The sequence below is a fragment of the Meriones unguiculatus genome, chromosome 16, assembly GCF_030254825.1.
Source record: "Meriones unguiculatus strain TT.TT164.6M chromosome 16, Bangor_MerUng_6.1, whole genome shotgun sequence".
Taxonomy (NCBI): Eukaryota; Metazoa; Chordata; class Mammalia; order Rodentia; family Muridae; genus Meriones; species Meriones unguiculatus.
In genome coordinates this window covers 53,532,486-53,546,289 of record NC_083363.1, presented here as the reverse complement: position 1 = coordinate 53,546,289, position 13,804 = coordinate 53,532,486, and the positions used below count along the sequence as shown (strand labels likewise).

General features: G+C 37.8%; 1 protein-coding gene across 9 annotated transcripts in view; it reads left to right on the top strand.

The window, feature by feature from the left end:
- Positions 1-13,804, top strand: part of Phf3 (PHD finger protein 3) — a 77,094-nt gene that overhangs the window by 52,499 nt on the left and 10,791 nt on the right. For all 9 annotated transcript variants that reach the window (XM_021649831.2, XM_021649828.2, XM_021649832.2 and 6 more), the window contains 6 exons: positions 1,588-1,768; positions 6,152-6,296; positions 6,376-6,532; positions 8,995-9,111; positions 12,222-12,353; positions 12,824-12,959. In XM_021649831.2, coding sequence (XP_021505506.1) covers positions 1,588-1,768; positions 6,152-6,296; positions 6,376-6,532; positions 8,995-9,111; positions 12,222-12,353; positions 12,824-12,959 — 868 coding nt within the window. The remainder of the gene's footprint in view (positions 1-1,587; positions 1,769-6,151; positions 6,297-6,375; positions 6,533-8,994; positions 9,112-12,221; positions 12,354-12,823; positions 12,960-13,804) is intronic.

Below are 13,804 nucleotides of genomic sequence, written 5' to 3'. Positions count from 1 at the left end.
TGTGCCCAGGGATATTTGGTCCTTGTGGAATTCCTGTCCTCTCCAGGTCATACTAACTCCCCCTTCTTTCATGTGATTCCCTGTACTCTGCCGAAGGTTTGGTTATGAGTCTCAGCATCTGCTTTGATACACTGCTAGGTAGAGTCTTTCACAGGCCCTCTGCTCCTGTCCTGTTACTTGTTTTCTCCAACATCCAATGTCCATCCTATTTGTCTTTCTAAGTGAGGTTGATCATCTTACCCCGGGTCCTCCTCAATCTTCTTTAGGTGTACAGATTTTAGTATGTTTATCCTGTCTTAGAGGTCTAGTACCCAGTTATAAGTGAGTACATACCGTGTGTGTCTTTCTGCTCCTGGGATACCTCACTCAGGACTGACCTGATGTTTTAAATCACCTTCTGAAAGTATTTTCTAAACAAGTTTTAAAATATTTTGTCTTTAAAAGAAGGAAAATAGAAAGGACGCATTATCCTATTCGGTTCAGTTTTCTTTCATTGGCAGTGATATTTCTCATCCTTGATTGGTAGTAGAATCTGCAGAAGAAATAACACAGTGTCAATAAGTGTATAAGAATAAGCAAATATGTCATCTAAAAAGTAAAGAAAACACTGATTTTAGAAGTTGAAAGAAGCACTGGAAGCCCTGGTCCAGCCATTCTGATCTGTTAAACTACACATTTCTGGGAGAGAAGCCAAAGTTTCAGTTTGAGAAGGATGGTGAGGGAGCTCAGCTCTGTTTAGCAGGTTTTCAGTTTGAACTTACATGGTAGCTCACAGTTTTCTGTAACTCTAGGGGACCTGACACTTCTTCAGGTCTCCATATGCACTCGGCATGCATGTGGTGCACTAACATACATGCTGGCAAAGCACTTATATGTAGTAAACAGAAATAAGTCAAAACAAACCGTACCACATTTCTACTCTCAATGTTGAGTCTAGTTAGAAAACTAAAAAAATAAGTGAAAAATTAGAGGACTTTTACACTAAAGAAAATAACATGTTACCATGTTTATCTTGATACTTTGTGTATCTGTATATGGTTATTCTCCCTGCTTTTTAAGATTAGTGTGTTGTGATTTAATTTCTATGAGAGATCTTCTTTTTCTAGTAGTTCGATGTGAGTTTCCATTTAGGAATGGAGTAGCAAGTGCTTTGATGGTATTCATAGGAACTAGAATTGCCTGCTGACATACTGGGAACTTAACTGTTAATGAGACTTATCTGTCCTTTAGAAGTGTTCAGACAAATGCGGACATCAGTTATCCACAATCCCTTCTTTCTTCAATTTTACAGCCAGCTAAGGCCCTTCTGACCTGAGCTCTGTCTTGCTTTCCCTCCTTCATAGGATATTATGTGTTCTGTACACAGAAGGTGCTTAACAAATAGGTTTTGAATGAAAGAGTGAATCTTCTGTTTTTTAATAATACTAATTTATTTTTGCACATCTTAAAGTAGTATAAGTGGATTGAAAAGTATTTGGTTTCATACAGATTGTAATGTTAATTAGATTAAATTTCTTTAACTTACATGTTATTGAGGTTTGTTTTTATACTAATTTCTATTTTATGGAAATAAATTATATTTTCCAGGAGTCTGAGGGAAAAACTTCATCCGACAGTAGAGATAATGAAATTAAAAAATGGCAACTAGCTCCTCTTCGCAAGTTGGGGCAACCCGTTTTACCTCGGAGATCATCAGAAGAAAAAAGTGAAAAAATACCAAAAGAATCTACAACTCCTACTTGCACAGTAGAAAAAGCATCAAAATCAGGTAGTAAGACTAATTAAAATATGTACTATATATTTAGTTTATTTCACAGAAGGTTAGTGTATCTTGGAAATTTTTAAAAAAAATGAACATTGTGATGACAGGTGAAACTTGGCTGTGTTTGTAATAAAAAAACAAAACATTGCTCTGAATATAGGGGATACTAGTTAACTATTAGTGGGGTCAGAAGACCTTAACCTTGTCTTCCTGGCACTTAAATATTCGTGAAGGAAGATAGGCAATAAGCTGACAAGTAAGGAAATGATATCAGAGGCTTTAAGAAAACGTGTGCAAATGAGCCATGGAGTTGCAGTTGGGGGAGCCAGGGAGACTGATAAGGAAGGAGGTAACTTGTGAAATTTGGAAGATCCAAAACTCTCTGAAGGAGAGTTAGGTTAGGAGCAGGAGCATAGTGAATGAAGGCTTTCAGGCAGAAGCAGGTGTGGCACTAAGGGTAGGAGCATCCATGTGGAGAAAATGGCAGGTAAGGAGCGTTGAATAGGGCAGTGTAAACATGGGAGCAGCACTAGAAGGAAGTCCAAGGGAATCACGGAAGATGGCGCCGTATGATTCTGAATGTCTGCGAAGTCTCTGGGTTTTGTGTAAGGGAGTAATAGATAAGTTTGGTAGTTTCAGACTCTTAGTCCATAGGAGGAAAGGAGTACACTCATTACGAGTACATAACCGTGTCCTGTAACAGAAATGGTAGTAGCTTATTCCCTAGATACAGTGGATGTAGGGGAAGTGTTCGAATTAAGATGGCTTTTACAGTAGAGTTAACAACTTTTAATGGGTTAGTCAAAGGCAGAGGAAGGAATGAGATGATTGGATAGAATTTTAGTTTCATTTAATGAGATGAGAAAGAAATTGAGAAGGAGCGTTAGAAAAAAAATACGGCTTCAGTCATTAGAACCCTGAAATTTCATTAGATATTCACACAGAGATATTGACTAGACCTTTAACTGATGAATGGAGCTGATGATTTGGGGGCTGTTGTATGAATGTGTGGCCCATCAGTCCATGGCTATGCTGTAATGTCAAAGATGCAGGTAAAAAGCAGCTGTAGAGAATTTGATAATGGATAGGCAGAAGCAGAGTCCTTAAAATCCCAGCCTGTTTGTCTGTTTTTGTTTTAAACGTAGGAATAGGAAAGGATCCAGCAAGGGTGACTTGGGAGGTGGAGGCCTGTGATTTGGGGAGAAGTGTCCTGTAGGGCTGAAAGGGAAGTGACGACCTGTCTCAGCAACTGGCTGAATACGGTATTAAACCTCTAACCTAGCAGTACAGGTGTCACCCATGGCCTTGACAATACTTGCAGAGAACCATCGGGCAGAGTGTGATGGTGGGGAACGGGAGAGATTCATAGCAAGGAACTCTTGGAAGACGTGCTGACAGGAGTGTGGCGGGTGTTAGGGTAGGAGGAAGCAAAGGTGGCAGTAGGTTAAGGGATCTTTACTTAAGTAACAGGGTGTGTTCTCTAACGTGTATCCTTAATTCCTGGTTGAAAATCAGTTGTTTGTAAATATGTCTTTGTTGATTTGTGTTCTCTGTTCTGTTTCTCAATGCATTTTCTTTTTTGTCAGTAGTGTGCTGTATTGGCTAATATTGTAATGATTTCAGCTTTTTAACTCAGGATTGTTTTGGCTATGTGAGATCTTTTGTGGTTCATTATAAATTTTAGAAGTAGTTTTCCTATTTTTGTGGTGAGAATGTCTTTGATATTGTGATAGGAATTGCATTGACTGTAGATTGCTTTTGGTAGGATGAAAACTTTAATGGTATTTTTCAGTTTATAAACAAGCAATAACTTGTATTTTAATTTTAATTTAATATTAATAATAGTCTCTGTATTGTTAGTTCTTTTATCACAGTTTTAAAATTTGCTCTTAGGTAAATTTATTCGTCGGTATGTTATTTTGTCTATTAGCAATGAAGTTAATTTCCTGATTTTTTTCTAAAGAATTTCATTATTGTTATGTATTTAAAAACATATGTTGCCCCTGCACAGAGGTAGCCCATGGCATTTCAGTGTCCAAGTGGGTTCTATAGTAATGGGAAAAGGGACTGTCTCTGACATGAACTGATTGGCCTGCTCTTAAATCACCTCCCCCTGAGAGGGGAGCAGACTTACCAGGTCACAGAGGAAGACAGTGCAGCCAGTCCTGATGAGACCTGATAGACTAGGATCAGAGGGAAGGGGAGGAGGACCTCCCTTATCAGTGAACTGGGGGAAGGACATGGGTGGGGAAGAGGGAGGGTAGGATTGGGAGGGGAGGAGAGAGGGGGCTACAGGTGGGATACAAAGTGAATTAACTGTAATTAAAAAATAAATAAATTAAAACCAAACATGTTGCACAACTTTGCCAGTTTAATTGGTCCTAAGAGGGTTGGGGTTTTTTGTTTGTTTGTGTGTTGTTTCATGTATTTCTTTTCACAGCATCATGTCCCCTACAAGAGCAATAATTTCAGCTCTTTTTTGTTCTGTTTTGTGTTAAGATGTCTTTTCCTCAGATTTGAACCTTTTTTGAGTATCGTGTATCCAATAAATTTTCATATTAGGGATGTTCCGTCAGTAGTAGAGAATATTGGGTGCAGTAAGAGAAAAAAGCTGGTATAGGTAGAGGTGACTTTGTGATAAAAAGAAGTATTACCTGAGAGTGTTTTCTTAATAAAATGTGACAAAAATAAATCAAACTGGAAGATAAGAGGGGAATGTTTTGTTAACAGAAGAGAGTTTGAAGTGTCTCAAAAGGCATATCAGAGTTCCTGGGAAGGGATAAATAGGTGAGGGCACAAAATTAAGCTCCCCACTTGTTTAACAGAGAAAGTAAGTGCTAAGGATGCAAGGGCGTGCAAATAGTGTGCAATCTAATTTGATTTTCATTGGAAATGTGGTTATGAAGATAGTAAAAATGATGGATTTAAGAACTGTTAGAATAGTGCGTACATGAAAAATACCACTAGTCATTTAGGAAGTGTAAATCAAAACCACTGTGGGATGCAGTTTGACTTTTTAGGTATGGCTACTGTGGGAAGGACTGAAGGTGAGTGATACTACCTAAGCGTCTGTCAGCTGGTGCGTGGTGTGTACACAGTAGAGTCCTATTCTTATCTGTGGAGTTTAAAATGTTGATTTCACAGAAGCTAAGAGGAGAAGAACGGTTACATCAGCTGGTGGTTGCCAGAGGGTGGAGAGAGTTGGATAGGGAAATCTCAGAAAATGGGCCGAGTTACAAGTAAGGAGTTCTGGTATATTATTTACACAGGAGGATGACTTTAGATAATAATTATGTATGTTTCAAAAGTTTAGAAGGAGTTTGTTTATTCTTTTCGAAACAGGGTTTCTCTATGTAGTCTTGGCTGTACTAGACTCACACTGTAGACCGTGCTGGCTTCATACTCACAGAGGTCTACCTGCCTCTGCCTTCTTGAGTGCTGGGATTAAAAGTGTGCACCGCCACACCCAGATTAGATGGTTAAATGTGTTCATCTGTAGAATATATGATGAGATACATGTAAGCTGATTTATACATTATATGGTGGTTATCTGCATCACAATATGCTCCAGTAATAAGGACAGTTGTAGTATAGCAAATTCATTTCTAAAGACTTATTTTTATTATTTTCTAATGATGTATATGTGTGCATGTCAGTGTGTGGTTGTGTGCATGTAAATGCAGGTGTCCCTGGAAGCCAGAGGTGTCAGATTATCCCACCCACCCCCACGCCAGAGTTGCAGGTGATTTGTGGGTGGCCTGACGTGGGTGCTGCATACCAGAATCTGGTCTTCTGGAAGAGCAGTACATGCTCTTAACCAGTGAGCCATATTTCAGTCTACCTGGAACTATTTATTTATTTATTTATTTATTTATTTTGAATGGCAACCAATAGAAAAAAAAATTATTTAGCTGAGTAGATTCCAGAATAAATGAGCTTAGGTCAAAGTAGTAGGCTGTTTGACATTGAGATTTTAAAGATGTATGAAAATCAGTAATGTCAGAAAGAAGAACCAATGGAGGGAGTTAGCATTCAGCTAACATGTCAAACACAAGGCATAAGCCCAGACTGTTCTGTAACTCATCAGTCAGATCATTAACTTATGAGTTAGGAATTTTGGGTCAGATTTCCTCAATAGCTTTTTAAAGGTGCAGTAGTATATGAAGAATAAGTATCTATGAAACCTGTATTGAAATGAGTGCATACAGTTTATGGCTTTAGAAGCACTCTTTGATCACTGAACATTTTAATTAGCTCTTTAGCACAAGGACTATTTGAATAATGGACTGTGGGCTCTGGCACTATTTCTAAATAGTGCTTAGTCTGTTTTGGTTTAAACTTAGTGTCTTTTAAAACAGTTTAATAAGTTTAGCTACTTTTTAAAATTAGGTACTCATGAGAAGCAAGAGACAAAAAAGAAGAAAGTTGAAAAGAGCGGACCTAATGTGCACCCCCCTGCTGCTGCTTCCAAGCCTTCTGCAGATCAGATCAGACAGAGCGTCCGGCATTCTCTAAAAGACATTCTTATGAGAAGGTAATGTGTTGCTATCGCGGATGGTTGAATGGCATGTGCTCCATGTACTTGAAAATAATTGAATTGTTTTCATTTTAAGACTTACAGACTCAAATTTGAAGGTCCCAGAGGAAAAGGCAGCAAAGGTTGCCACAAAAATTGAAAAAGAACTTTTCTCTTTTTTTCGAGACACAGACGCCAAGTATAAGAATAAATATAGAAGCTTGATGTTCAATCTAAAAGACCCTAAAAACAATGTAAGTAATTTGTTTTGTCTGTGAATTTTCTTAAACTTCACTTAATTTTGTAAGAGTGTGCATGTGTGCATGTGGCACGCATATACTTGGGTTCTTTTGTCAGAGGGCAACTTTCAGGAGCTGTTTCTCTCTCTGGCATGAGTCCAGAGAATTGAAGTTAGGTCATCAAGCTTGCCGGCAAGCACCTTTACCCCCTGAGCCGTCTCACTGGTCTTGTAAATGTTTATGCTTGCAACTTTGCTGAATAGGGATTTAAGAATGCTATAAAATAGCTCTTCAGTTTTCTAATTGGAGTGAGACTATAGATTTGCCTCCTGATTTAGACTCCACAAATATGTTGTGCAGGAGGTCCATAGTCTGAGTACGTTTCTAAATGGCTGTGAATGTGATGATGTGTGTCACACTGAAAATGTGGAGCACCCCTAAGTAGCTCAGACAACATCCTGTGTTCACTTTGCTTACAGTGCTGGCATTCAACTCAGGCCCTCATGTCACAGAGTTTGTTCTCTACAGCTGAGCCCTTTTTCTCACTAAGAACGTAATTGTTGACTGGCAGGGAAGGGGAGCAGGGTCTTGAACTTAGATGTAGCTCAGGATGACTTTAAAGTCATGGCTCTTATACCTCCAACTCCTGAGCGCCCGGATTCCAGGCTCGAAGCACATTGCTCAACTTACCTGTCTCTGGACAACTGAGCTGCATATGCAGCCCAAGAAGATAGCATTTTAATAAAATCTTTTGCTACTAATTTTGAATCCTGTACATTAGTGTGTAGTGAGTCTGTTGAACCACTTGTCTGGATTTATGTGCATTTTCTTTCCTTTACTGTCTCTTGCATAGCCCAGTTGAATGAATAAAAAATACATTCCTCAGTAATCTTAAATCTCTGATAAGCCTAATATTTTAATATAAACCTGTAAGTAAGAGTGTAAGTGCTCACTCAAAACCTAAGTCACATTTAGTTATAAACTAAAAACAAAAATCCATGCCTGGTGGTACATGCTTCATATCACAGCAGTCTGTGAAATCTGAGGTAGAGAGATCATTTAAGCCGTGAATTCCCAGACAGCCTGAGCAGCATAGAGAGACTTTCTCCTTACCCCCCAGAAAAGTATTTTAAAATATTTTTACTAAATTAAACAGGACTTTATTTTAAAATTTATTTTAGCTATGGAGTAAACATTATTGCTCACAATTATTGTTTAGGATTTCTTGTTTTAGACTTAGCAAAAATCTGAAAGTTGTGTGTTTGTGTTGTATGTATGCATGCATGTATATTTGTGTGTGTGTTTACACACAAAGTTCTATACTGTATATACCAAGCAAAAGCTATACAGTGAACACTTTTGAGTTCTAAATATTTTTGTGTGTTATATTTACTTAGGTCCATTGTTACATATAACAAATATGTACACATCTCTTAATACGTTAAGTATCGAAATAGTTTAAGCTATTATCATATGACACTTAACAATTGCTGATACAGGAAGAAGTCATCATTGGGTGATACAGTCATTGTGCATACATCAGAGCATTTTTACATAGACCAAGGCACCTAAACCATCATCTCTCTCACTAAGCAGTAATATCTTAATTGTATATCATTGTTTGCATAGACTAGCAGATGCCAAAAATGTTATGTCACACACAACTTTATATGGAATCATGTATGGTGTAGTCCATCGTTCTACATGTAATATTACATATAGTACAATAGTACATCATTGGCAGTTTAAACATTCAATGACTTAAAATACTTCGGGAAGTTTCTGGGACCAATTTCCCTAACAGTTAGGAGCAACAATATTTGATTGAAGTATTTTCAACAACTATTTATTGAAGAAAAATCTACATTGTATAGTCTTTCATGAACCGAGAACTTTTTGAAATATATACTCCAGAAACTTTCCTCAGTAATCAAATGAAGATTGTTTTCCTTGCAGTTAGTTCTTTGCTGTGGTTTTCACTCAATCCTGCAGGATTCAGTTATAAAAATCTCTAAAATCAGAAACATCAGTATATAGATTAAAGCTTTTTATTCAGTGCCTTACTATAAGTAGAGTAGTTATAATTTGTCCTGGGGTAGACTTGATGCAGTTTATTTTTAATGAACAGATTTTATTGTACTGGCTTTTTCATGTTAATTTTTTTTTTGGGGGGGTGCCCAGATTCTTAACAGGATGTTACTGTATAGCTGGTTTTATGATTCATCCTCTTACCTTAGTCTCAGGATAGAGTGCTGGGACTACATCTGTGACCACCACGCTGCCATCAAGTTGAATTTTATATAGGATATGTTTTACTCTTCCAGAATATAAAGCTGCTAGGCTGTGTGTACTAGGTTATATATAAATTATATTAAGTATTCATTAACAGGTGTCAAAGTTTATGTATTGGAAGTTCACAGAGGACAGCCTTCTTTTGTTTCTAAATGTTTGTGTCTTTTCATTTTTAAATCCTGTAGATACTATTTAAGAAAGTACTGAAAGGAGAAGTAACCCCTGATCATCTTATAAGGATGAGTCCAGAAGAGCTAGCTTCTAAAGAGTTAGCTGCGTGGAGACGAAGGGAGAACAGACACGTAAGGACATCTGTAACTTTGTGTTCGCCTTGGCTAACAGAGCATTTTTAACCATGGGGACAAAACTATACCAAGATCAGTCAATACAGAGTGCAAGTAAAGCAGGCTTTTTATTCTTTCAATGCCTATTTTCTACACCCAGCCCCACTTTTCTCCCCTTTCCTTTCCTCTCCCCTCTCTTCTGGCTGGGGTCAAGTGATCTTACATTAGCATTCTCAGTTGCTGAGACTACTGGCAGACTACTTAACTTTTTTTTTTTTTAAAGATTCCATTATTTTTATTTTATCCATGAATGTTTTACCTGTATGTGTGTATTTCCTGTGCACTTCTTGCCCTCAGAAGAGGGCATAGGTCTTTACATTTTCTTACTGTGCTGAAGCACCAGGACCAAACCAACTTGAGGAGGAAAGGATTTGTTGGGTTTACATATCCTGAGTCATAGTCCATTGAGGGAAACCAAGACACGAACTCAAGCAGGGCAGGAACCTGGGGATAGGAGCTGATGCAGAGCCCATGGAGTGGTACTGCTTACTGGCTTACTCCTGTGGCTTGGTCAGCCTGCTTTCAAATAGAACGCCGGACCATCCGCCCAGGGGTGTCCCCTCATGTTGTGTTTCTATAGTGGGGCTGGGCCCTCTCCCCTCCATCACTACTTAAGAAAATGTTCTGCAAGCTTGTCTGCATACAGTCTTATCTTGTGGAAGCATTTTCTCTATTGGGGTTCCCTCCTCTCAGATGACTGTAGCTTGTGTCAAGTTTATATAAAAATAGCCAGCACAGCTTTGGATCCTAGAAAACTAGAGTTACAAACAATTGTGAGCCTTCATACAGGTTCTGGGAACTGAACGCAGGTCCTGAGAATTGAACTCAAATCTTTTTTTTTTTTTTTTAATTTTATTTTTCTCATTAGTTACATTTTGTTAATTCTGTATCCCAGCTGTATCCCTCATCCCCTCCCCAATCCCACCCTCCCTCCCTCATCTCCTCCCTGCCCCTTTCCAAGTCCACTGATAGGGGAGGACCTCCTCTCCTTTCATATGACTCCCTTTTGTCAGGTATTTTCAGGACTGGCTGCAAAGTCCTCCTCTGTGGCCTAACAGTACTGCTCCTCCCTTGGGAGGTGGGGAGGTCAAAGAGCCAGTCATTGATTGAACTCAGATCTTTATGTAAGAGCAGCAAATGCCCTAACCTTTGAGCCTCTTAGTCGCTGCTTCCTGAATTCTTATATTCTATTTGTCTCTGCATGTTTTGTTTTCATTTTTTCTAATCAGATTATAGAATTACTTTATGATTTGTTACTGGCAAATCAGAACAATTGGAAAATAATTGTTAACCAGCCTATGCTCTTAGTAGCTAGTTTACATTTATGAACATTAAAGTTTTAATGAATCAAATGGTTTAATTCTAAAACATTGTAAAACTTTAGAATCCTTTGCTGTCAAGTTTAATGGGCAAAATTTCTGAAGAAAGCCAGGAAGATAACTTGAATTGCCATGTGTAAATATGCATAGAAATACTGTTACATTTATATGGTACTATCTTAGATCAAACTGGAGTGTTGTAATATGTATACCATATAAGATTTTTAAAATAAAAATTTCTCAGAGTCACAACTGCCAGGAATTTTTAAGTGCAGATTTAAGCTTGCAGTGCCTTTATTAAAGAATAATTTAAAAGTTCTTTGATTTTTTTTTTTCGGTTTTTAAGGAATTTCATTGTCTAGCCCAGGCTGACCTTGAACTTGTGCTTCCCTTGCTTTAGTGCTCTCTGTGTGCTAGATATGGGCTGCTTGTACCGCCATGCCCAACAAGACTAAGGGAGTATAAGCCTTGGAGCTTTGTTGCCAGATACAGCCATTAGCTGCCTGTTTTAGGGAATAATTATGTATGGTTTGCATTGCCCTGAACAATTTACTTGATTCTTTTGTGCATGCTGCTTGTTTGCATCTTAGATATTAAACTTCTTGGTCTGTGTCAGAGGAAGTCTGAAGGTCCAGAGGCCTTCATGTGCTGTAGAACACCTGTTAATACAGTGTTTTGGCTTGATTCCATGTAATCTTGCCTCCTCTTTATTTTGAGATAACGTTAGCATCATCTTTCCCTCAGCATCCCAAATACGCACTTCCCTGCCTGAGCTCTAAAATTTGGCTGCATTTGCAATTGAGGCCATGTTCTTGTTTTCTTGGACCTTCTACTTGATTTTTTAATATAATTTTTTATTTATTATAATTATTCGATTTGTATCCCAGCTGTAGCCCCACCCTCAACCCCTCCCAATCCCTCCCTCCTCCTCTCTCTCATCTCCTCCCATCTACTTGATTTCTTTTTTAAGAAATAATTTTACTTGTTAGTGTTGAGTGTATAATGATGGAGAACAGCAGTGTGTCATGACACATTGTTTGTGGATGTCCGAAGACAAGTTTGTGAGTAGATCTCTTCTTCCTTTCCGTGGGTTCTAAGGGTCAGACTCAGAGTTCCAGGTGTGTTTGCTAAAGGGCCTTTACCCCCTGAACAGTCTCACTGGTCCTACCTGACTTTTTTAATGGATGTTACAACTAACAAGATAAATGAGCAGACCTTAACAGTCCTTACTCCTCCATGCTCTATTTCACACATACACACACAAAGACAGACACACCCACACTGCCTCTCTCTATCTTGTTATACTTGCTAACTTTCTTATGTTTTTGCTGAGTTCCTTTCTGGTGGCTGTTAATTACTAGTGTTTCTAAGCAGACCCAGAGACAGTAGAAGGGCTGCCTGGTTGGATTTTGTTTTAATCATTGACTAAGCTGGAATTGGAGTGCTATAGTAGAATATCAGATGAGGAACATGAGTGAAGTTAGTTCTTGGTTCCTTGTGGCACTTGCAGATTTCAAGTATAAATACAGTGTTTCCCTATTCTGAGCATTGCCTTTCAGCTGTCTCCTTGCAGAATGTTAATGTGAGCCTCTCATGGCTGTGACATAGAGGTGAATTCTTGAGATTTGTCAGCCCATAAGAGTCTTTGTGTTTTATATGAGAGACAAGGTACAACTTAATTATAATTCATTATTTAGGTCCTCATTAACTAAAGCACATACTTAATTTTCTTAAAATATTTTCTGTTAGACCATAGAGATGATTGAGAAGGAGCAAAGAGAAGTGGAAAGACGACCAATCACAAAAATAACTCACAAAGGTGAGATAGAAATTGAGAGCGATGCCCCAATGAAAGAACAGGAAGCAGCCATGGAGATTCAGGTAAAGAACCAATGTGTTTGCCTTTCTCAGTGTGTAGATCGCATACATTATATGAAGGCGCCTGTTAAAGGCTTGTTAGAAGCTTGAAGGATTTGATACGGTAATTCCTCAGTGCTCTGTAAATAGTATAATCTGAGAACTGTTGCAACTTTTCTTTAATTACATTCAGATTTGTTTTCTCTTGAATAATAGAAAAATGAGAAATGAGTAGACCAAGGTGGAGAAAGTGTTTCAATTTTCTTTGTTTTCAAGTATCAATGAAAAAAATAACTTGAAGTTTCATTAAAAGCTTGGAAGAATGAGTTGTTTTGAGTTTTTGCTCTGAGTAACAACTAATGTTTTTAAAAGAAAGTAAAAAAAAAAAACAACTTTAGAAATATAATGACTTCACTTTTTTGAAATAACAAATTGATTTTAAATATTAATGCCAGATTTTATCGGCTGAAAATTTTTATTTTCACTTATGTTAGGAGCCTTCAGCCAGTAAGTCATTGGAGAAGCCAGATGGTTCTGAGAAACAAAAGGAAGAGATTGACGCCACCTCTACAGACACCACTGCTCAACACAGACAGCATCTCTTTGACCTGAACTGCAAAATATGCATAGGTTGGGAATTTTGCTTGATCTAATGTTGTGCATATTGTTTAAGGGGTGTTTCTGTACTTGTGTTTTTAACCAGGGTGGGTTTTATTTTCCCAGTTTGGATGGTGGAATACCTACCCACTCCTTTGTTTTAAGAGTATATCCATTTTACAAATGGAAAAGCAGACAGCCATGCTTTTCCATGTTCACAGGAAGGTAAGCTCAACAGTGGCACATGGGAACGATTGATGAAGACTACTGGACTTGCATATTTTCAGAATATTATAGGTTTTGGGTGTTTGTTTTTTCCTCTTGGATAGTATAATCCCAAATGAGTGTCATTTTCTAAAAGTTATAGTATTCTTAATGTTTAGAAACTTAACTTTGTATTATGCATTTAAAGTTAGGACCAAGTAAAATACAATTTATTTTTATTTTTATTCTTGATCAGTATCTTAGAAAAAAAATTCATCAGGGAGTCAGATTTATTTTAGTTTGTTAACATTTTCTTTTTTGGTTTTGTGATTCTTCCTTTTCCTTTCGTTCGTTTGTTCGTTCCTTCCTCTCTCTTTTTTCTTTCTCTTTGGTTCATTCATTCATTCATTCATTCATTCATTCATTCAGCATTTTCCCTGTATAACAGGCTGTCCTGGAACTAACTTTGTAGACCAGGCTGACCTCAAACTCAGATCTGCCTCAGTCTCCCTGAGTGCTGAGATTAAAGGCGTGCACCACACCATGCCTGATTAGTGTGTTAATATCTTTTCCTGATTTTACATTAATAAGTGAGGGCAAACACCATCAGCTTCGCATTCAATCTCTGTTTTCTATTGAAATATTGGTAATAATTATAAAATGGTCAGAGGTGT